Below are 22,691 nucleotides of genomic sequence, written 5' to 3'. Positions count from 1 at the left end.
GTTTCAGCCTATCAGTAACTAACATTTTGGTTGGACTGTCCTTAATGGTGTTTATGATTGCAAGACACCTTTCAGCAATACCCAGCAGGCAAATTTGAAGATAAGGTTTATTACAAGACCTGAAAATTACACAGCACACTTGGGGCCATACAGCCAGCTTGAGCGTAAAGAGCAAACACAGGTCTGGGATTCTGCTTTTATTGGGGACGAGGGTGGGGGGCTAGGGTTTCCAGGGCTCATTCTTTATTGAATTTAAAACATAAGAACAGGAATTAAGCCTGAGAACAGATATAAAAAATAGCCCAAAGGGTTACTGAAACCAAGATGTCTAAAAACAAAGGAGCTTCGTGGGTGGGGTGGAGGTGAGGGTGGTGGCCTGGCTCCTTTATCTAGTCCTGTAGCAGGCAATGTTTGAGATAGCCTTCTTTGAGATGGATGCCTCTGCCATCACACACTTCCATTACAAAAAAGGAAAAAAAAATTGTTAGGGCTTACCCTACAGTAATGTTGAGCTAAGACTTTATCAGATGGCTGACATCACTAGGTGACAGAAATGTTTCAGCTTCATTATAATCTTACGGGACTACTGTTACGTAGTCTGTTGTTGACTGAAATGTAGCTTTGCAGCACTGGCTCTATTTGAAAAGAGTTCTTAAGATTTTTCCCCAGACCTTCAGTTTAAGCAATTTCTTGAAGTCACTAAGCTAGCAAGTGGCAGAGCTGTCCCTCAAATACAGGTGTGGCTCTCTAAAGCTCTTTTTTGCTCTTGACCCAATACTCTAAACACTGCATAGCTCACTGCCGTATCCGGGCAGTTTCTCTCCTTGGGAAAAAACAAAGGCCATCTTCCGATGAGCAGACAGCCTGGGAAATTCTGCTGTATCCAGTGTTCTGTTGTGTAGAGTTCTGCGACATGACCATCTCGCAGCCACAGAACTTTAAAAAAAGGGAAGATCAGAAAGTAGACGGCACTGGGATCTTAGACCTAACTCCACACACTCCTTTTCTGTGTAGTGTTTGCTACTTTTTGAAAAGAGGGATTCAGGTCCAAGGCAAGAAGTTTTTAATAAATTTTTATTTTTATATTCAAGATAAAGCATATACACAATTGAATATGGAAATAAATAACTAGAAATGCTTTGGAAACTTTTCCATTTCCCCTTCAAACTCAGTTTTGTTTTGTTTTTAACTCATGAGTCTTTATTTGATTTTAAGAAGTATGGCAACTATAATACCAAGAAAATAAAGAACCACAATTTTGTACAGAAACATATAGCCACCTCCGACTATAGGGTTTAGTTTGTGTTTTAATAGTAACACAAAAAAAGCACACAAGACACAAAGACTCTTCAACAGATTTACTCAAAACTGCTTCGCTCAAGAAGAAAAAGGCACAGATTTAAGGGGATGACAGTGATTATTAAGAATATAGTAAATGGGGCTCAGCCAAAAAGTGACACTTTATGAACTACGTCAGGAAAAATGAACTCTTTCCAATTATCTGCCTTCATTAAAATGAATTTTTAAATTAACTTGTATAAACATATGATATAAAGTTGGTACTTAGGAAGTGTCTGTATAGTTCCTTTATGTACAAATTTTTGTATACAACGTCAACGTTCCTTATACATCTCCTATATACCAAACGGAGCCAGGGCCTGCAACCGCACACCCCGGGTCCCTGTGGCGCTCTCTGGCAACTGGATGGCCCCAGCCACTTTCTGCTGGAATAGCTGGAAAGCAGGAAGGACCAGTCAAATGTAGTCATCTTCGACTGGCTCTCCGTTGACATCACAATAGTGGATAAAAATTGCCACTACTCGCTGGAACACGCCCTTCTTCATCTGACGCATCTCTGAAATTTCTTCTCCTATCGTTTCCATACAGATGTCTGCGGACAGCTGCCCTTTCCTTCGAGGAGCATAGATGGTGCCTTGCAAATGAGAAAGAAAAGGGGTAACGTATGATTATCAGAACCATTTGATAAGTCGCTCTGAGTAAGCTGGTCCATGAGACATGCCTAAGTACTATAATGTAATGCCACTGATATACGTATAGCTCATGGAAGGGGTCCCCATTGGTTTAGTTACATACCATGTGTGATGCCTAAGACAGCATATGTGGCTAAAGGCCTGAGATGAAAATGCACCAGAGATCAATTACGTATATGTACATGTGGTTTTTGAAATCCATTTCCTTATATTTTTAAAGTAATTTTTTACTTCTTAATTACAGTTGATACACAATACTAGTTTCAGGTATACCGCATAGTGATGGGACATTTATATAATTTACAAAGTGATTACCCCAATAAACCTAGTACCCACCTGACATCATACATAATTACAATATTACTGATTATATTCCCTATCCTATACTTTACGTCCCCATGACTATTTTGTAACTATCAATTTGTACATCTTAATCCCTTCCCCTTTTACATCCATTCCTCCAACCCCCACCTCTCCGGCAACCACCAAAATGTTCTCTGTATCTATGAGCTTGTTTTTGTTTGTTCATTTATTTTGTTTTTTAGATTCCACATATAAGTGAAATCATATTCTATTTGTCCCTCTCTGTCTGACTCATTTCCCCCAGCATAACATCCTCTATTTAGGTCCATCCACATCACCATAGAAGGCAAGATTTCATTCCTTTTCATGGCTAATATTCCACCATATATATATACACTACTTTGTCTTTATCCATTCATCGACTGATAGGCACTTAGGCTGCTTCCATCTCTTGGCGATTATAAATAGCGCTGCAGTGAATATATGGATGCATATATGTCTTTTCAAATTAAGTGTTCTGGTTTTCTTCAGATAAATACCCAGAAGTGGGATTACTGGGTCCTTCTTTGTAACAATACAGCCTTTGTTTTAAACTCATTTTGTCTGGTGTAAGTATTGTTACTTTAGCTTTTTCTTTTTTTCATTTCCATTTGAATGAATTATCTTTTCCATCCTTTTACTTTTAGTCTGTGTGTCTTTTGATCTGAAGTGAGTCTCTTGTAGGCAGCACATGTATGGGTCTTGTTTTCTTATCTATTCAATCACTCTAGGTCTTTTGACTGGAGCAGTTAATCCATTTACACTTTGACACATATAGTTATTGCCATTTTATTATTTATATTTTTAATTTTTTCTTCTTAAAAATAGTCCCTTTAACATTTCTTGTATATTGGTCTGGTGGTGATGAACTCCTTTAGCTTCTTCTTGTCTGAGAAGCTCTTCATCTGTCCTTAAGAGTCTAAATGACAGCTTTGCTGGATAGAGTAATCTTGATTGTAGGTCCTTGCTTTTCATCACTTTGAATATTTTGTGCTAATCTATTCTGTCCCAGAAAGTTTCTGTTGAGAAATTAGCTGACAGTCTTATGGGAAATCTCCCTGCAGGTAACTAATGGCTTTTCTTGTGCTCCTTTTAAGATTCTCTGTTTTTAACCTCTGGAATTTTAATTATGCTGTGTCTTGGTGTGGGCCTCTGGATTCACCTTGTTTGGGACTGTGTTTCCAGGGCTTGTATGTCTATTTCCTTCACCAGGTTGGGGAAGTTATCGATCATTATTTCTTCAAATAGGTTTGCAATTCCTTGTTCTCTCTTCTTCTGGCACCCCTATGATGCAAATGTTGGTGTGCTTGATGTTGTCCCAGAGGCCCCTTAAACTATCCTCATTTTGGATTTTTTCTTTTTGCTGTTCCAATTGTATTCTGCTATCTTTATCTTCTAAATCACTGATTCAATCCTCCGCTTCATCTAATTTACTGTTGACTCCTATAATGTATTCTTCATTTCAGTTACTGTCTTCATTTCTGACTGGTTCTTTCCTCTACCTCCACTTTTATGTTTCCTATTTCTTTGCTGAAGTTCCGCTGAGATCACTGAGCATCCTTTTAATTAGTGTTTCAAACTCTGCATCTGGTAGACTGCTTGTCTCTATTTTGTTCGGTTCTTTTTCTGGAGCCGTGTTCTATTCTTCCACTTGAGACATGTTCTTTTTACTCCTCATTTTGGTTGCCTCTGTGTTTGTTATTATGTATTAGGTATAACTCTGCTATTATCTCCTGGTCTTAGTAGAGTGGCCTTATGTAGTAAGTGTCCTGTGGGGCTCAGTGACGCAGTCACCCTGGTCTCCCGAGCTGGGCGTTCCAGGTATGTGTCCCTTGTGTGGGTTGCGTGTGCTCTCCTATTTGTAGCAGAGCCTTGATTGCTGACAACACATAAATGGGAGGGACTGACCTCCAGGCTGATTAGCTGGAAGACAGGCTGTGACTATGGTGGTTCCCTGAGAGTGAGGCAAACGGTGTTAGGCAGGTTGAAGGAGACTCAGATGTGGTGCCTGCAACTGCACACTGGGAAGGGGGAGGCCTCAACAAAGGAAGAAGGGTGTCTGCCAGCACTTCTGTCTGCAAGCGAACTGCCCCTCCAGCCCTCAAGCTCAGAGCAAGTGAGCCAGTCATTAAGTCTGTGCCCAGGACCTTTAAGAGGAATGCCTGGAACTCCAGCCGCCCTCTGTCTCACTCATCTACAATCCCTGCTGGTTTTCACAGTAAGATGTTATGAGGACTTCCCTTTCTGGCACTGGGCTGGGATTCCTTCCTCTTCAGGGGGGACCTCCAAAACCGAGATATCCTTCCCGATTTTTAACAGCTACATGTGGGTGTGGGACCAGCCTGTTTAATGTCTTCACCTCTCCCACCAGTCTCGAGGTGGCTTCTTCTGTATGTCCTTAGTTATTAGACTTCTGTTCAGCTGGACCTCAGGCAATTCTCAATGATGGCTATTCTGTAGATTATCTGTAATTCTCATATGGTCATGGAAGGAGGCAAGCACAGTGTTTACCTATTCCGCCATCTTGACCGGCAGCCCCTCATAAAATAGTTTTTAAAAAATATCCTACAAATGGATATTCAAGTGTGCTAACTTAGAACTATATTCAAAATTACCTTCAAGTTTCTCCCCAGGTATCTACACCTAAATCATAAATTCATACATGCTATCCAACAAAAAGCTGCTCGTAAGTAGCAAAAAAGAACTGGTATAACTGGAACAAATCTGAAACAATATAGTTGACAATAAGAAGTAACAAATTTATAAACATTTAGGTAATAAAATCTAGGTAGGAAAATCTGTCTGAAGGAATCCTTCCCACCAACCTTCACATATCCCTGGTAGGTCAAGTGACTGTCTATCGTACAAATGTAGAAATGTTTTCTGCAGGGAAGAACCAAACAATAACAGAAAGTAAATAAAAACCTTTATATGGGAAGTGATTTAAAAGCTGCACTGCTCCTAACTCTCAAACAAGATATACGTATCTAACATAGAGGATATACTCAAACTAGAGAATACAAATTAAGTCAGGTCATAATTACTTTCTTCGTCATCTTCAAAATCGTATCTGGCGAAGCTGTTGGGTTCTGCTGCCCGAAGTGATCTCAACCAAGGAAAGTCAGAAATCATTGAATACGGTGCACCATCCACAACACCTGAAAGATGGGGAACAGTGCTACTCATGTGAAAGTAATGACAGGGCCAAACACGCAGTATTTTATAAGACTATAACATGTGCTTTCATCCTTCATGGCTGAAAAAGCACTGCACTAGGAGCTATAGATTCCAATTCTAACTCTGCCATTATTTGGTCACGTGATCTTGGTCATCCTCTGCCTATATATGTAGACAAAGCAAAGGTGCCCTTAAGTCACTTCTAACTCTCAGACTATAGCAAGTTTCAATTTTCTTCTACTTTTTGTGTTTCAACACTGCTTCTGATTATTTTAGGGATCGTAAAGACTCATACAGGAAGAATAGGATTTATATCTGGTTCCTGCTACCTGCAGATATTCAAAACATCCATTATTTTGGTGAATTGTAGGGCTCCCATTTCTATCTTCCCCAAGACATGTCTCTGTATCTAGTTAGTTACAGCTACTTGGATTTCAACCATTTGTAACTGCTCACCTTCTAAAGTATAGATCTCTCTGCCCCAGGGGTACTTGGGGTATTTCTTTAAGTCTTCTTCACTTCGCCTGGCTTCTGGGAAGAATTCATACTTAATGAGCTCTCTGGAAACAAGAAAATAAAAATTACAAATTGGAAATAATGTTGGGTTGCGGGGTAGAAAGGAACTGTCAAAACTATGTCTGGCCTAGATTCTAATGAATATTTCGAACTAGTAAGTACCTAATAGAAGAAGAATACCCTCGAACTAGAGAGTATATCTAGTCAGGTCAAATTTACTTCTTTCATTATCTTCAAAATCATACCAGGTAAAAAAAGAAAGCCACTCTCTAATCAAATGTCTTGTGTATATAATGTTTATATAACAAATGCATAAAAAGTCCAATTCTCTGATGATGTAAAGCACTGCAGTTTTTAACTGTATCTTGTCCGTGCCCTAAGGGTGAAGAAACAATGTCAAATGTACATGTACACCAGTTCTTGGAATTCTTCTTGACATTTGAAAGTAAAAGTTACAAATACACATGTAAACTTTTTAGTTTTAAGTCCTTATTCCCTCAAGTTTTTCACTTATGTTCTATTTCTTATGTTTCAGTGCCTAAAAAGCCCAGATGACATTTAAAATAAAGAATAATTACAATTTGTTCCTGGAAGCTCACGCAAGGAGAAATGACTGAGGCAGCCTTCCGGGCCACAGGGCACTTACTGGTTGATGTTGGCTACAGTGTCCATCCAGCTGCGGATGCGCACCTTGTTCCGTACGTTAGGAGGGTTACTGAACTCGTGGATGATGCAGATGTGATAGGGGTAGGGACCACTGAACAGCTTCTGCTCCAGTGTTAGCGTGTCCACCTGTGGAAGATGTTCAAAGAGAGGGCTTGGACCAGGAAAAAGAATGCCTTAGAGCTTGAACGATCTTTCCTGGGGACCTACGTTTTAAAATCTTTGGCTCATTTGAAAATCTGATCTGAAAAGCAAACAGTCACATTCAGTCCTGAACACAGCTTGCCATGCTGGGAGTGAGGCTTAGCAAATTCTCCTGTCTAGCAAGTTCAGCGATTTACATTTCACTGTTATATAAATGCCCACTAAAATGGAGAACCTAGAATCAGGTTAACTGATCCCAGGAATCCACTTCTGAGTATGTTTTTCATAGGTTCAGTGACTGCATCCTAGAACTATGGATGTGTAGTACCATGCACCTGTTCAAACTGGACCACTGCCGATTCCAGCTCCTCGCCCCCTCAGAGCCTTTGTTCACATTGCTTTCTTCTCATACTCTCCTCCTACCTCTACTTATGCAATCCCACTCTGCCATCTCAGTGGCTTTCATGTCTACCTCCTTCTCGGAAAGACAAACTTCTTGAGGGAAGGATGATGTGCTGTGTATTTTTTAGCCTCAATCCATTATAGGCACTCAACAATTTGTCAAAATGATTCTTTTGGGGCCAAGGTCAAATGCTGACTGCTAATGTTGTTTAATATTTCTTTTAAACTTTCTTTTGGCATTAAGCACAGAGTCTTACATACAATGTTTACTCTTTTTTTTCCTCCAGTTTTACTGAGAAATTATTGACATACATCACTGTATAAATTTAAGGTGTATAGCATGTTGGTTTGGCATGCAAATATTGTGAAATGATTAACAGAAGAGGTTCAGCTAAAATCTCTGTTCATATAAGTAATAAAATGTTTACTCTTAATTATGAAAATGATAATGGCAGCTATCATGATTGCTAACTACATGCCAGCAACTGTTCTATCACTTCACATGTGTTAATTTAACCATCACAACAGCTATACTTTTCTGTCTCTTCTAATTTTACAGATGAAGAAACTAAGACACAGAAGTTAATATGCCATAGGTCAGTGAACCAGATTTTGAATCAGGCAGTCTGAAACCAGTCCATGCTCTTAACCAGACAACTTCTAATACGTGTGAAAAACGTGTTGAATAACAATTGTGCTCATCATCTAACTTGCTGAAACCCCACAAAAACCTAGCAGAGAAGCACTAATGAAGACTGGCAAAGGCAGTCTAATTTGGTTAAAAGAACTCTGTACAATCTGAAGAATCATCACTATAGGTTGAGCAAATGAATAAATGCCAAGTTCAAAAAGGTTAAAGACTAAGAAAAAAATATACGTCTATCATCAGGAAGGGGCCAAGCTTGGTACCTGCTGCATTGGGCGTAGGTATATGATGCGGTTTCTCTCAGGAGGCATCCGCAGTATCTGGTCTAGTACCTGATCCATGTTCAGTTTTTTGCATTGTGCATAGTCGAATCTGTTTACGATTGGTGCATTTTCCACTTTTAAATGTTTCAGTACCCTGCACCTGGTAGCTACAAAATGAAAACAACGGTCAACTCTACAAATAATTTATACAAAATAAAAGAGCAACACATAGCTTATCTGGAATCATCTTTGGAGGACTGGCACAACTTTTATTAGCATTAAATACTGCAGATGTAATAAACATCTTTAACAAAAGTTACATACTATCATAAAGTACAACTGACAGTTATCAAAATAATTTGAAAATGTGATTCTGTCCTGTTCAAAAGAAGGTGTTCACCCACATGCTAAAAGGGATGTTAAAATACCTTTTCCTATCCGAGATTTTACTGGCAAAAATCCACATCCCACAGAATGACTTGCCTAAACACAGGTATTGTTTAGGAAATATTTATTGAAAAGAATAAAGGATGGTAACTATTAAGTTATACCATTCTATGGGTAATGGTTAAATAAACCTGGAATAATTCACATATATTATCTTATATTCATCCAAAGGAAATAAGCAGAATTGATTTTAATTTCTATCATGCGTATAAAGGCAGAACCTTAAAAAAAAAAATCAAAATACCCTGAAATATTTGGATACTTTGGTCTAAAGTTGTACAGTTCAACAGGGTAGCCACTAGCCACTTGCAGCTATTTAAGGTTAATTTAACTAGAATGTAATAAAATTAACAATACAGTTCCTCAAGCAATTAGCCCCAGCTCAAATGTTCAACAGTCACACGCAGCCAGTGGTTACCACATTAAACAGTGCAGACAGACACAGACCAAACAGTTCCATCGCTGCAGAAAAGTTCTGGTGAAAGTGCTGGTATGAAACGTGATTAAACAGTTTTCCTGTTGAACATATGAAATGCAGGTGACAAAGTAATTGTGATATATTAAACGCCGCAACAGTACACCAAGTTCAGAAAAATATCTTCTTCCTCTTTTCTTCGTAAAGACATGTTCTGTGACATCTCTGACCCAAAAAGTCTTCATCTTTCTAAGCCATCTTGCCTTGTAACTAACCTTGATGTTTTAACACTAATCAAGTCCCCTGGCTTTCAGACTCATTTTCTCCTTCTGTGACATGACAAGAGAAAGGGGAAGCTGTGATGGGGACAGGAAAGGAGGAAAGAGAGGACTACATGGTGAAAAGGATTCAATAGTTCTCTGCTATAAAACGGACAGGGCTAAGGTCAATTCTAATCTCATTTAGTCATCTCTTCCACCATTAACTTAATCAGCTGGCGTCTAGGGACCACACTACTTATTCAAGGTCCTCTGTCCCAGATCATTTAGTTTAAGGGCAAAAGGCTGGGCCTGATGCCATGTGATCCATCACTAGGTCAGAGAAGATATGAGAAGAATCATTAAGAGTCGAGTGCAGACGTGAAAACCAGCCTGATTCCCAAAGAGCTCAGAGTAGAAGGAGGAATGAGAAGTTAACCAGCAGAATCCAAAGGTTGAGTTAAACCCCAGAACTCAGAGAGCAGAGCGCAGACAGAAAGCTTTTACAGTGCTGCCTGAAGCTTGTCTGCACTACCTGCTGTTACGATCTCTGAGTTTTTGAAGGGCCCCTGTTCTGTTCCAGCAGGAAACTCCACTAGGAGGTAAGTCATTTATTAGATGTTTTAAGACCTCGTTGGTTGGAATGGAGTAAAGTACACTTCTTAAGGGTGGACATGGGGTCTGGGACCCCAGGTTTGGTGTTTTCTAGAATTCAGGAGAGGGTAAGTGTTTAATTCTGTTTTGTTTTGTTCTGTTATTTAATCCTTTCCTTTTAATGAATGGCTCACCCACATGTGTTTGTATAAATATACCAATGATCCAGCCAGTCTCCTTTAAATCTCAGTTTTCTCTCTCCTTTCTGAGATTCTCCTAATGTATGACAAAGCGTTTGGTAAGGATTTTCTTGTTTTGTTCACTATCAGTATGGCAGAAGTGCAAAGAAAAGAAAGCTCCTAAATATCTTTCTGCAATACTAATATAATAAATTTAAAATTAGCCTCTTACTAGAGATCAGACCCTCTACTGTATGTGTATATGTGTATGTACACACACACATCCACACATCAATCACTGCATTTAACCTTCACAAATGCTTTATAAGGTAAGCATAATTATGTACATTTTATAGACTGAAAAACTAATGAACACAGAGAATATATAACTTGCCCAAGGCAAGAAATGGGTCAAATCTTCATCATTTTACATGGATAGGTATTAAAAATATAATTCTGAGTGAAAATGGTAAAATAAACAAATCATCTACAGGACATACTATGTAGCTAAGATTTTAAAAGCTCACACAAAATGTTACCCTACTATTTGTTCATGGATAGATATGTATATAAGTAAATACATGAAAGATGCACTGGAAGGACTTATGTTAAATACAAGAGTATAGGTGGTGGGAGCCGATGGGACTAGCAATGAGGGACAAATGAAACTAAGAGGAAAAGTGGGCCTTGGACTAAGAATAACATGCCATGAACTGAGGTTGTGTTTAATCACAACAAATCCAAAGCGGGTAAGCACTTTTAAGGCCCAGTCACCACTCCCTGCAAAAACATTTACACACAAACTTGTCCAACATCACACAATTGGCACATGGCAGAGGCCAGGTTCAAGCTGAGGTTTACTTGACTGCAAAGCCATCCGTGTGGTGAATCTACTCTATCACGTCAGGTACAATTATCAACTGGAGGAAACTAGAGGAGAGGCTATTTAAAAAAAAAAAAAACCTAGTCTCTGCATGGTCCCTCATGAAAACTATGGAGTAATCACTTGAAAACTACAGAGCAGGGACAGAATTAGAAATAACCCGACATAATGATTCCTTCAAAAAAAAAATAACATAGTAATGTTACTGAAGTATTTATGAGTCCTTAATTTTTTAAACTTGTTCACGATGCTCCTGTATGTCACGGGGCCTAAATACACACCGTGAATGAACATCATCTTGGGACAGTCCTTTAGCACCAGATCTGTGATGCCACAGTTGGTCATAGTGACTCCAACAAGATTTTTGGATTTTAATACAAGGACCTACAAGAAGAAAAAATTTTAAGTTAGATATCCCTTTCTGTATATCTTTTTTAAGCTTAAATGTTTTCACTGGCACAAGTTGAGAAGCCACTGTTACCAACTTTTTCTCTGTAGGGCAAAGACACTATATAAAGGCGGAAACTTTAGTTCCTCTACATTATTCAAGACCTTAACCAGACTGAAGGGTAAAGGAGGGCTGTTTCCTTCACCTGCACATGGTCATCCTCAATCACAGGATCACTGGTACTGGTGGACTTATCTGCTGTCCGCTTCCGCTTCATGGCATGACGTGGCTTTGTTTTGGCAACCTCTAGAAAAAGCAAGAGGAAAATGTGAATTTTAACCTTGTTTTCTTTCCTTCAAGAGAACATTCAATTGTATGTGTATAAACTCTACCAAGGGAACTCTCATATCTACAACTTGGTTCCCAATGGAATCCAGTCAGCCTGCTATTCCCAACTGACCATTCCAACACAAGATCACCCTCCACAATCTCCATATCTACATCAAACATAATATCCTTTCTTTATTCCTAGGTCATTCCAACAATCTACCATTCTCATCTCTCGTCACTCAATCCGTCCTAAATACTATTGGTGGATTAAACTCACCAATTTCCTGCTAAACTACTTTAAATTGTCGACTACTGTTTAATAAATGCATGTTGATGCCTGACATTTGGAGCTGTGCTTTAGCCCCACCTGTTCTCAATTTTACTCCATACCATATCCTAATCATCTCCCACCGCCAATGCCTCTGAAGCCATTAATCATTCTAGCTCCTTTCGCCCTGAACACCTTTCCTGACACCACTTTTTGAAAAACTACCCATCCCCGAAAAGACCATCTCAAATGCCACATGCTCTACCAAATCGCCTGGATCCCCAAACATTACATATGGTTCTGTAATTCCCTGTATACTTGTTTTATTTCTCCATTTAAACTAAGAGCTCCTTGAAGGCAACGACACTGTCTTATTTCATTTTTGTATCAACGTCAGCCACTAGCAATGAGCTAAAATGAATGTTTAATGAATGGCACTCAGCATTCCCTGAATGAATGAATGCATCACTGATACATAAGTGGAATAACAGCAGCAAATATTTACTGAGGGCTTACTATATATCAGGTAATTTTTCTAAGGGTTTCACTTGTATTAAACTAATTTAATCCTTATAATAGCCCTTTGAGATAGATTTATTATTCTCCTTATTTTACAAAAAAGGAAACTGAGACATGGAAAGGTAAAATAGCTTCCGAAGATGTAAGTGGTGGAACTAGGAGCCAAACTAGGCGATCTGGTGTGAGTCGCTATGCTAGAACATCTTCAATCTTTGATCTGTCAAACTCGTTAGTTAGGCCCTAACTCATTTAACTAGTACTGTTCTAAAACATTATAATTATGAAATCAAACATTGTGATTTTAAATACGAGTTCTAAATTCATCTCTAAAACTTAAGCACATATATGTTCCAAGGTAAGACACTAAGTCACTGTCCTCATTTTTGATAATCATTCTGTAGCAGAGCATATACTGAATGAAGACTGACTGACCTTCATGAATAAAATCCCACCATACTGCTCTTTCAGATACCAACACTAGATCACAACATTCCACTGGTGATTCTCTAACTTCAAACATGAAAGATTACTAAGAAAGACAGGCAAACGAGAGGCAAATATTGCAAATTCCCAAAGGCTTGGGGTCAGATAGGAACTCTGGGGATCTAGTCCAAGTGTTTTTCTACACACCACAACCTTTCCTCCACCATCTGAAATCTTTGTGAAATCTTACTATGCAAAATAATCAAAAGCAGCTGCTTTGGTTGAAGCTTTAAAGGGAACCCAGGAGTTCTACTCATCAAACTCCTTCCAAAGACCCTGAAGCCAAGCAGACCACTGGGGTTATAGAAAAACATGAGAATTCTTGGCCTAGGCCACACAGTGAAGGCCTCCTTCCACAGTATTCCTGAAGGAACCTTATGCAAAATCTAGTTATCTTCATTGACGAGGAATCGTCTCAATTCAGCACATTTCGCATAACAGATAAAATGCACACACTTGCTATTAACAGGTCCTGGTTCCCTCTCCCCATACCGCAAAACAGAAAACAAACATCCAAAAAGCAGGTCAGTTTCCATTCTTTCTATGACAGTATTCAAATGAGAATCTTCTATTAGCATTCCCCTCTTATGACTGACCCAATTTTCAAACTTCTCATCTTGCTGGATGGCTCTCCCTTCCCCTTTTATTAGACTATGAGGTTCAAAGTTAAATTTCCTGCTCTCCAGAGTGCCCAAGTTGGTGGTTTATGTTTTCTAAGTAAAGTTATAAAACTAAGTCACGCTTTACATGTATATAACCTTGAAAAACAAAGGTTTCTTAATGTGAAAGGAAAACAATTTGTCATGTTCTTATGCCTCCCTCCTTGTTTAGGGACAATTTTGTTTAGGGACAATTCTCAGTGACTTCATACGTCCCCCAACATCAACATACCTCATATGATGGTTCCTACAACTTATAAAGGTCACAATTATTCACTGAGCCCCATACCATGTAAGACACTGTGCTAGAAGCTGGGAATATAATGGCGAACAAGCAGACACTGTCCCTGCCCTCATGGAGCTCATAGTCTACTGGAAAGACAGACAGTAAAACACAGAATTACAACATAGTGTGGTTAACATTGGTGTAGAAGATGCTACAGAAATACAGAAAAGCAGACCAATCCAGTCTTGGGGGTGTCAGGAAAAGAGATTAGTATTTTTGAGAACCATATGATACAAATAAAATGCTATTCTTGGACAATCCAATGCTATTTTTGTGATATTTATCTTATAAAGTATTATACAATGAGAATAAAAAGAACAGCCCGCAGGCATATATTCCCAAAAGAGGAATTCACAAGACATATAACTATACTGGCTTCTAACATGGTTTTAACAGTATATAAGGCCATAAATTGAAAACTAAACGAAAAACTCTAATGTTTTCTTTAAAATGATTTTAAAAAACCGCATAACATTCAATCAGGTTTGTTCCTTTATTAGTTTGGATTTTTCTCCTCAAATCTTTTAAAGTAGGATGGCCAATAGATATCAAAAACATGGTAGACTAAAAATAACAAGTTGAAAGCCACCCAAATAACTTCTTCTTTCCAAAAGAGCCCTGGATAACATTCAATCAGCACTCTGACCTTTCTCCAGAAAGACTTATTGAAAGTAAACAGACATTTATATTGTATGGAAAAAAAATTAGGAAATAATTTACCTACTATATACACATTAGCCACATACAAAGAAGTCTTCTCAAAATTGAAAAAGTAAAATTACAAGATAGCAGATGTAATATACTTTAACAAGTAAAAAGCACCACATGAATGAGATTTTTAAAAAATTCTAGGGAACTACTTAACCTAAGAAAAAGTTCAAGTCGTGAAACAGAAGAAAATGGTAAAGGGGACAGCAGAACACATGGCAAAAAAGAAATCAAAGCCCCCAATGGTTAATATAAAAGATCTATGTTAAAAACAGAACAAAACAGAGCAAAACACCCAAATGTAACAACTATAAAACCTTACCAAGAGACATAAGACATAACTGGAGACAAAATACTCTCTAAATAGGAAGACTCAGTGCTGCCAAAATGACAATAATCTTTTCGGCTGATCAATGTAATAGAATTACAAACAAAAACCAAGATTTGTTTTTAGAGTTTGCCAAAATGATTATAAAACACAACTATAAAAATAAATGATAAATGTATGACTAGAGAAGGAAATTTTGACAATGAAAGAGGACAGAACACTGGAACAGAAGAGAATGCCCAGAGATAAACTTAAGTATGTCTACCATACATAATAAAAGAGCATTTCAAAATAATGGATGTTATTAAACAATAAGTTGTCAAAGTATTGAGACAACTAGGTGATAATTTGGAATAAAAAAATCAAGTTAATTCCCACAGATTAAAGAATTAAAATAAACAAATAAATGAATCAAAGAATGAAAAGTGAACAATTATCTGATGTAGGAAGGCCTTCCACAGCATAAAAATAAATAAAAATATCAAAGGTAAACACAAAGATCTGATTTTACGAATATGGGGGGGGGGGGAACCCTGCAGCAAAAGGTGTCATAATGTGGAGTTTCTATTTAATGAGTAGAGTTTCAATTTGGGATGATGAAAAAGCCCAGATGGATGATGGTGATGGCTGTCAATGTACTTAATGCCAACAAACTGAACACTTCACAATAGTTAAAATGGTAAATCTTAGGTTTTGTATAAAAAATGATGATAAAACATTTAAAATTCAAGCTGGGAAAAGTTATTTTCATCATATGGCAGAGCTGGTGTTCTGAAATCTTCAAATCAAACTGATATTTTAATGAATGTATGCTACTACGATTAGCATATAATTAAGCTCTCATATTTATCTTATGAAAGCTTATTTTTGTAAGTTTAACTCCATGAGATCCAATCAGATCTATTTAATACATAAAAAAGTATCCACTCTGTTCTGGGGCTGAAAATCGAGGGAGACTTGGATAAAATTAAAATATATTATTATTCACTGTAGGTAGTCATAAAGGCAGAAGAAATGACTTAAAAAGAAGGTCAGATATACAGACAGAATTATGATTAAGAAACCCAACCCAATGCTTTGACATACACATTATAAATATTATTAATGAAATTATATACACATATATATTTTTTAAGTACATCTACACCAAAATAATTCTCAGTAAACTACTTACTTACCTGCTTGTCTCCTGGCAAACCTAACTGGAAGCAAAACTAGACTTCAGAAAAATTACTAAGTACTGCGGAGGCAGATGCAGGGGTGTGCCCATACGCTGTGTTCCCCCAGCCCCAGCAACTTCAAGCCCTTCTCTTTGGCTAAGGTTTAAAACTTCACTAAGAGTAAGACTTCCCTAAGTGTGGCATGGGAGCAGAGTTTATCTGCTGGGACAGACATCAGAATCAGTATTGTAATTAGGGTCAATCAATATAAAGAGTTCTATTTTTCTTAGAAATTTCTTGAGTTTTTCTGGGTTGGATATTTTACAAGCTGTTTTGCCCACCCATCCCTCCCCGCTACCACTGCTAAAAATTGGGTCAAAATCTGTATGATCACAGAACTCCAGAGAGAACTCAGTATGCCAAATTGGCTTTATGTAAGAAAACCTACGGAATGAGCTAATGCCCTCCTCAGTCCTAACCTGCAGTTGCTAGTCCTGGCAGCATTGTCATACCTGACTCAGATACCAGCGGTACATGGGACAGTCTGCTCCTGGCCCTTGTTAGGGGCCTCCGAGGGTAGTCTTCATTAGACTGCACGTCACAGCTCTCAGGCTGGGAGCTCCCCCTCCTGTCCTCACCTGTAGCCCCAGAGCCACTCCCATTAGTCCTCTCATCATGTGCTGGGCCTGAAGACCCCCCTCGTGGCAGAGTCCTAAAGGAAAAGGCGGATCTCGTACCATCCGGGCCATTCACAACACAGGCTCGGCTGGTTGAAGGACGTTCCTCATCAGAACACCTGCTAGTTCTCCTTTGGGATTCCTGGGGCCTGTGACAGCAGCATCTGGGGCAGACAGAACTCTCTGCATCTCCCTCCTCCATGGCCTCAGAGTCCTCTGACCCAGCGGGGGAGCAGACACACTGCCTGGACACATCCACTTCTGAAGGGCTAGGCTCGGAAGAGCCGCCGCTGTTCACCGTCCTTACAAAGTCAGGGCTTTGAGAAGCAGTGCTGTGTGAGCTGGAGTTTCCCACTGTGCTGGCGGTGGTGCTGCTGCAGCTGGGATAAACATCCTTGTTTTTTTTCTTTTCAGGAATATCCCTAGCTGCTTTCATATCGGCTTTGATCTGCTCACTGGTGACCTGACAGCCTTTCTCACAGCTGCTTTCCTCGAGGGGAAACTGCTTCGACTGGCCCATCTGATGGGAGTTGTACCTCTTTCGAAGTGGAGTCTTGCCTTTTCCACTTACTGCTTACAGAAAAAGAAGAATGGCCCGAGGAAAAGAAAAGGTTTCAGTATAAATTCTGGACAAAAGGCAAGAGTAAATTTGGAACAGGAAACAATGTACACTAATTTTCCTAAGGTATAATGGTGACCACATCACTCAGCTGCTTGAAAGTTCTCTATGGCTCCCTAGTGCTCACCTGGTTTCTACTCGTTAGCTCAGCTTTCAAGACTCACCATGATCTAATTCCACACTAACTTTCCATTCCTGTCCCCTCTACATACATTCTATATCCCAGCCCAATTCTTCTCTGAGTGGATCCCCGCCTTACTACCGCGGGACCTTCTCACCAATTCTTCAGCCTTAGACCTCTGTTCACTCTCTTCTGGACCCCCACCCGAAGCACAGTAATGTTATGTTCCCTGTGATAGCACATGTTTCTGACCCAACTCTTCCACCAGACTAGAGGTTCCCTAGAGAGAGATCATGACTTTCCCATCTCTCTATCCCTCGCAGCACCTAACGCCACACCCTGACACCGTGCCTGGGGCACAGTGAGTAAGACTTAAACAAATAAGGCTTTGTCTGGCTCACAGAAGGTCTAGTTTCTAGATTCAGAAACTGACTTTCTAGGAAACGTTAGGTTAATCAGCTGGTCACACTACTTCTCCTAAATTCTAGTTTCCATAAAAGCTCCCCTGAACCACAGTGTAAACATATATGGATTTCTTAAAAAGAGTAAAATAAGAATTGAGTATTTAGTCAATGGTTAGTAAATTATTCCAAGTCTAAAGAACTGAGCTTTCCATACATGAAAGTGTTATATATATATATACACACACACATATATTTCGGGTTCAGTGTTAAGTGCATACTGAACACTCAAACATATTAAGGAGTAGGGTACCCAAGGAAAATTGAATGGATAGTTTTAAAAAACCTCATCCTTCATTGAAAGTGGTAAGCATATGCTTCTGAGAAACATAAAGGAAGGAAAGACAAGGAAAAGGCATGAAAGTTAAGAGAATTATAGTTTCTTGGTGAGGCAAATGGCTGAAGGCTACTGACTAAATTTAAAGGGAGGCAAGGGACAATAAGAACTCCCTCAAGCACCACACTAGCCACCAACATGCACTAAACACAACTGGACAGATTATCCGCTGGGGAATGCTGTTTCCACTCAGCAGTTGTTCCTTACCTGAGGCACAGGCCTCTTGCTAATCCCTGATCCCCTGATGCCACAACTGCCTAAAGTTGTGGCATTCACAATCCTCGTCTTCTCTTCCCTGAGCCCTGATTCCACAATATTTTTGTTGTGCTACACTCGCCCAGGATAGCACCACCCAGAATCCCCTCTCACCTGGACTACTGCCTTTCTGGTCTCCTGTCACATTTAGTAAGGAGAGTTAACTGCAACACAAGGTGCAGGAGGGACACATATTCTATCAAGGTCAAGTGTGTCAGTTCACATGACTCTAACAGGTCAGAGTACAAAATAATCTCTCACCTGACAATTCCCTGGACTGCGCCGACTCTCCGTTTTTTTCTTCACGCTCAGAATAACGCCGAGCATCATTCTTAGGAATCCAGACTTCCTGGAGTTCAAGACTGTCTTCCTCATCATCACTCTCTGAGTCATGAACAGTAATTGGGGTTGGTTTTACTACACGTTGAAGACCACTGGGTCCTAAAACAAAAAGCACAGACCAAACAGTTACTTTCTGCCCAAGAAAGGCTCTCTCTCAAAGTACTGGCTCCAGGGATCTGTGCTCACAGAGATGCTTTGGCTCTATGCAGCCTGCCTGACCACTCATTTCAATGGAATATAGTACCGGATGACATACCGTAAAAGCACTTAAACTGTAAAACATTATCTAAACATTAAACATGATTAATATGCCAACAAACACTGTGCATTTCTAAAAGCAAATTAAAATAGATATGTGGCATCCTCCTTCAGGACCTTTACTGTTTGAAAAAGTCACATAAATCATCCTAAAATAACCAAAATAACAGTCTTAATAATTTAAAAAATAGGCAATGTTTCTAATTTTGTAAATGCACAAATGAAGGCAAAGAAATAAAGATGAATCTTAGATACACCTATGGAACTGGTAAGAATTCCCTGCATCCTTTAACTGCGTACAGGTCTATCTTATTGGATGTAGTGCAGAAAAGTTTTTCTTAATTTTTTTTTTTTTTTTTTACGCCTAGGTCTTCCTGAGGGGTCTCCTATCCAAGTATAAACCAGGCCCAATCCTGCTTAGCTTCACAAGATCAGACGGGATCGGGCTTGTTCAGGGTGGCATGGCCATAGACGCAGAAAAGTTCTTGAAAGGCTGCACGCATGTTACAGTTTGGTTATTTATATTTACATAACAAATGTTTTATCTGCTTGGCAGTACACACTGTAAACCTTTAGCTCGCATGACCCAATTCTGGAGAGTGACTGACAGTCACTCCTTTCAAAGGAGTGTAAGTTCCAAGGAACCTTGCCTGTCTTTTTCCTGTTACAATGTATAATGCCTGACACAGTAGGCGCTCAATAATTATTTGTTGAATAAACGACTGCATCTGTAAGACATTCAAAACAAGGGTAAAGATAATTTCAATTCAAATACAAGGTAGCCTGTCAACAGACCGGGACTGAGATAACTTGAGTTTTAATTTCAGTTATTTTCCTTGATCCCTGGCTGAGTGGTCTTGAGCAAAACATTCAAACTTTTAAAAAAAATATTAAGTTTCTGCATCTGTAAAACGAAGTGTTGTATTACGTAATCTTTAAGGGCTTTGACTATAGCCTGCCAGAAGGCACTCAACAGCAGAGACCAGATCTTGGTTCATTTAGTAAATCAGGTCAGCCTGTCCACTGCTCCTCTCCTCCACCAAAATGAAGGGAGAAGACAAGCAGAACACTTAATCAGGTCACTTATAGAAAGAGGAACTATTGCTACGGTTACAAAAAATCAATAATAAGCTTTCATAATAAGATATATAAACATGTAGCAAGGAGAATATCAATATAATATAGGCCTAAATAATAAATAGCATATAATGTATCATTAGCTGTAATGTCAAAAAACAAGTCATCCTCAGTGTTTTATCTTCATTAGAGTCAGGCCCTAGCTTTCAGAACCATGAACGTGGGAAGTCACATGATTACCTGCTTGTTCCTCATCAACATCCACAGGAATAACTGCCTGACTATGTGCTGGAGTCTCATGTCCACTCTCAGCCACCACCTCTCCATCTTCCTGCACCATGTCTTCCATCTCATTCAATGCTTAAATAAAAATAAAAACAGTTGAAGTCAAACCAAGAGAAGTCTAAAAAAACCACAATGGCAGGCAAAACTGGCATCCCTGAGAAAGCAACAGTGCCATGATTATTAGGCGCACTCTGGAGGAAGAGCATATAATTATGCTTCATAGCAATATTAATAAGGAGTGTCCAATCATCCTATAGAAGAAATCACAGATGAGAAAGGATCGCTTGCTGGAGAAAGTCCATCACTGTATGATGAAAGCAAGGAAAAAGGCACCGAATGAGCAAATACCGTGTTCACTTCCAAAGAAGTTACCGAGGACGGCTGTAGGGGGCGACTGTCTCCGTCGACGCTATTTGTTTGAAGGTAGTGAAAGCCAACTACTGGAAGACCTTACAATCATACATGAGTTAGTTTTGTAGTATCTGCCAGCTAAACCAGAATGTCCTGAACAGGTAAGCTCAAACTGTATGTTTCTTTTCCTACTCTCTAGAGGCTATGGTATTGTTTTTGGCTGGTGTGTGGCAAGGATTATTAAAAAATACACCACATACATTTTTAGTATTTTAATATCACTCAGATGTTTTATTTGCATCGAAGTCTTCACTACAGTTTTCAGTGCCAATCACTGAGTGGGAATGTGGTTTTACTTATATTTTTCCAGAGGATAAGGACAGTGAACAATTTCAGACCGATAAGCTTTAATCAGTTTACTATATGTACTAAAGCTTCTATCAGTTTATTATTCTAAAGATAAAATGGTCACTTTTCCAGAAGGACCCTAAATGAAATAATTCCTGGCTTTGCCAGCTTTTTATAAGATTAAATCCAAATCCCTCAAGTCAGTATTCAAGGCACTCGATCCAGCTGCCCCTCACAACCTAAGCCTGTGAGCCTGGCAGCAGTGCGAGTCAAGACAACAGCAGTACTACCCTATGCACTTATAGCTCAGCCACCCTGTTCACCCTGTATCCTCAGTGCCTAAGGATGCTCAGTAACTACTGCTGAGAAATCAACCAAGCAACCATTTGAGTGAACTGAAAAAAAAAAAAAAAACAAAAGAAAAAAGATCCAGTTCCTGAAAGAACTAAAGACTCTTCTAAAAGGAGACAAGCCAAGTTAATGTAAGCTGATAAAGTTAAACACAACAGGGCAATAAAGAGTGGGTAGCTCTACTTCATTCTGGAGTTGCCCAGAATGAAGCAGAGGGCCATTCATGATACGTTTTAAAAATCTACATTCAGGAAAGTCAACATGTCAATAACAATTTCAAACTAATTTTAACGATACTGTTAAATCTGCAACTAAAGAGTGGAAACATCAATGTTAGTCATTTCAACTAGCACTAATTCTCACTGAACCTTTTTATTCTGAATCCCTGTACTACTCTTTTTTTCCTTTTTTTTTGTTGTTCTGTTTTTTTGTTTTTGTATATATCTCTTTGAATTCTATTTCTGGTTTTGATCAGAAGTCACATAGCCTTTCTCCAGTTCCTTATTTTTTATTTAAAAGACTCAACTTGGTATGTATATAATAATAAATACAAATAACATACTGCCAACTTGGAGAGACCAGTAGAATCTAATGTTTTATGCCAATCTTCATTTCTCTACAAATGCTGCCACTATCTTTGGTGTTCTTAGTCTTCCTCTTGTTGAAGCTTTTTAATTCTTTGATCTTGGCATTTATGTAGCTCATTCCTTTGCTTCTCAGCCTTTAACTGCATTTGTAGATATCATATTTGACAATATTGTACCTCAAGTATTTGGTCTGCACGCAAGTCTCTCATAAACTGAAACCTTAAGTTTCAAATGTTAGATATGAGTTCCGCTATCCTCTCTTAAATCAAACACAGTGTTGTTGCACATTTGGTCCCTGCTGCATCAATATATGATACAATGGAAGGCATTCCCCAATCTATACTGAGAAGCCTATGGCCATGTAACTTTCTGATAGAGTCTACGATCTGTCCAGTTCATCAACTCCAACCACAACTGGATTCATAGGATTTGAAAGTTCTGTACTGTGGCTGCTTTAAGTTTCCCACGGACAGTCTGCATTTTCTGAAGGCCAGATCCGTATGGTGCCAGTGATGAATACAATGGCACTTGGGAACAAAACAAGGCAAAGAAGTAATATGTGACTTCACTCCCC

At 39.0% G+C, this 22,691-nt stretch overlaps 1 protein-coding gene across 4 annotated transcripts in view; it reads right to left on the bottom strand.

Annotated features, from left to right (window-relative positions):
• Positions 1-1,057: 1,057 nt before the first annotated feature.
• The window catches only part of FBXO38 (F-box protein 38), a 47,785-nt gene continuing 26,151 nt past the window's right edge, over positions 1,058-22,691 (bottom strand). Inside the window, exons 13-22 of one of the 4 annotated variants that reach the window (XM_011371114.2) lie at positions 20,436-20,555; positions 18,780-18,959; positions 16,561-17,295; positions 11,513-11,613; positions 11,201-11,303; positions 8,145-8,311; positions 6,673-6,818; positions 5,967-6,070; positions 5,378-5,491; positions 1,058-1,933 (exon numbers count right to left, since the gene is read on the bottom strand). In XM_011371114.2, coding sequence (XP_011369416.1) covers positions 1,755-1,933; positions 5,378-5,491; positions 5,967-6,070; positions 6,673-6,818; positions 8,145-8,311; positions 11,201-11,303; positions 11,513-11,613; positions 16,561-17,295; positions 18,780-18,959; positions 20,436-20,555 — 1,949 coding nt within the window. In that variant the 3' untranslated portion in view covers positions 1,058-1,754. The remainder of the gene's footprint in view (positions 1,934-5,377; positions 5,492-5,966; positions 6,071-6,672; positions 6,819-8,144; positions 8,312-11,200; positions 11,304-11,512; positions 11,614-16,560; positions 17,296-18,779; positions 18,960-20,435; positions 20,556-22,691) is intronic. The other 3 variants (XM_011371117.1, XM_011371116.2, XM_011371118.1) reach the window with 3 other exon arrangements.

The sequence above is a fragment of the Pteropus vampyrus genome, unplaced genomic scaffold (genome assembly GCF_000151845.1).
Source record: "Pteropus vampyrus isolate Shadow unplaced genomic scaffold, Pvam_2.0 Scaffold185, whole genome shotgun sequence".
NCBI lineage: Eukaryota > Metazoa > Chordata > Mammalia > Chiroptera > Pteropodidae > Pteropus > Pteropus vampyrus.
Note: the sequence above shows the minus strand (reverse complement) of the source record. Positions and strands in the feature narration are given on the sequence as shown.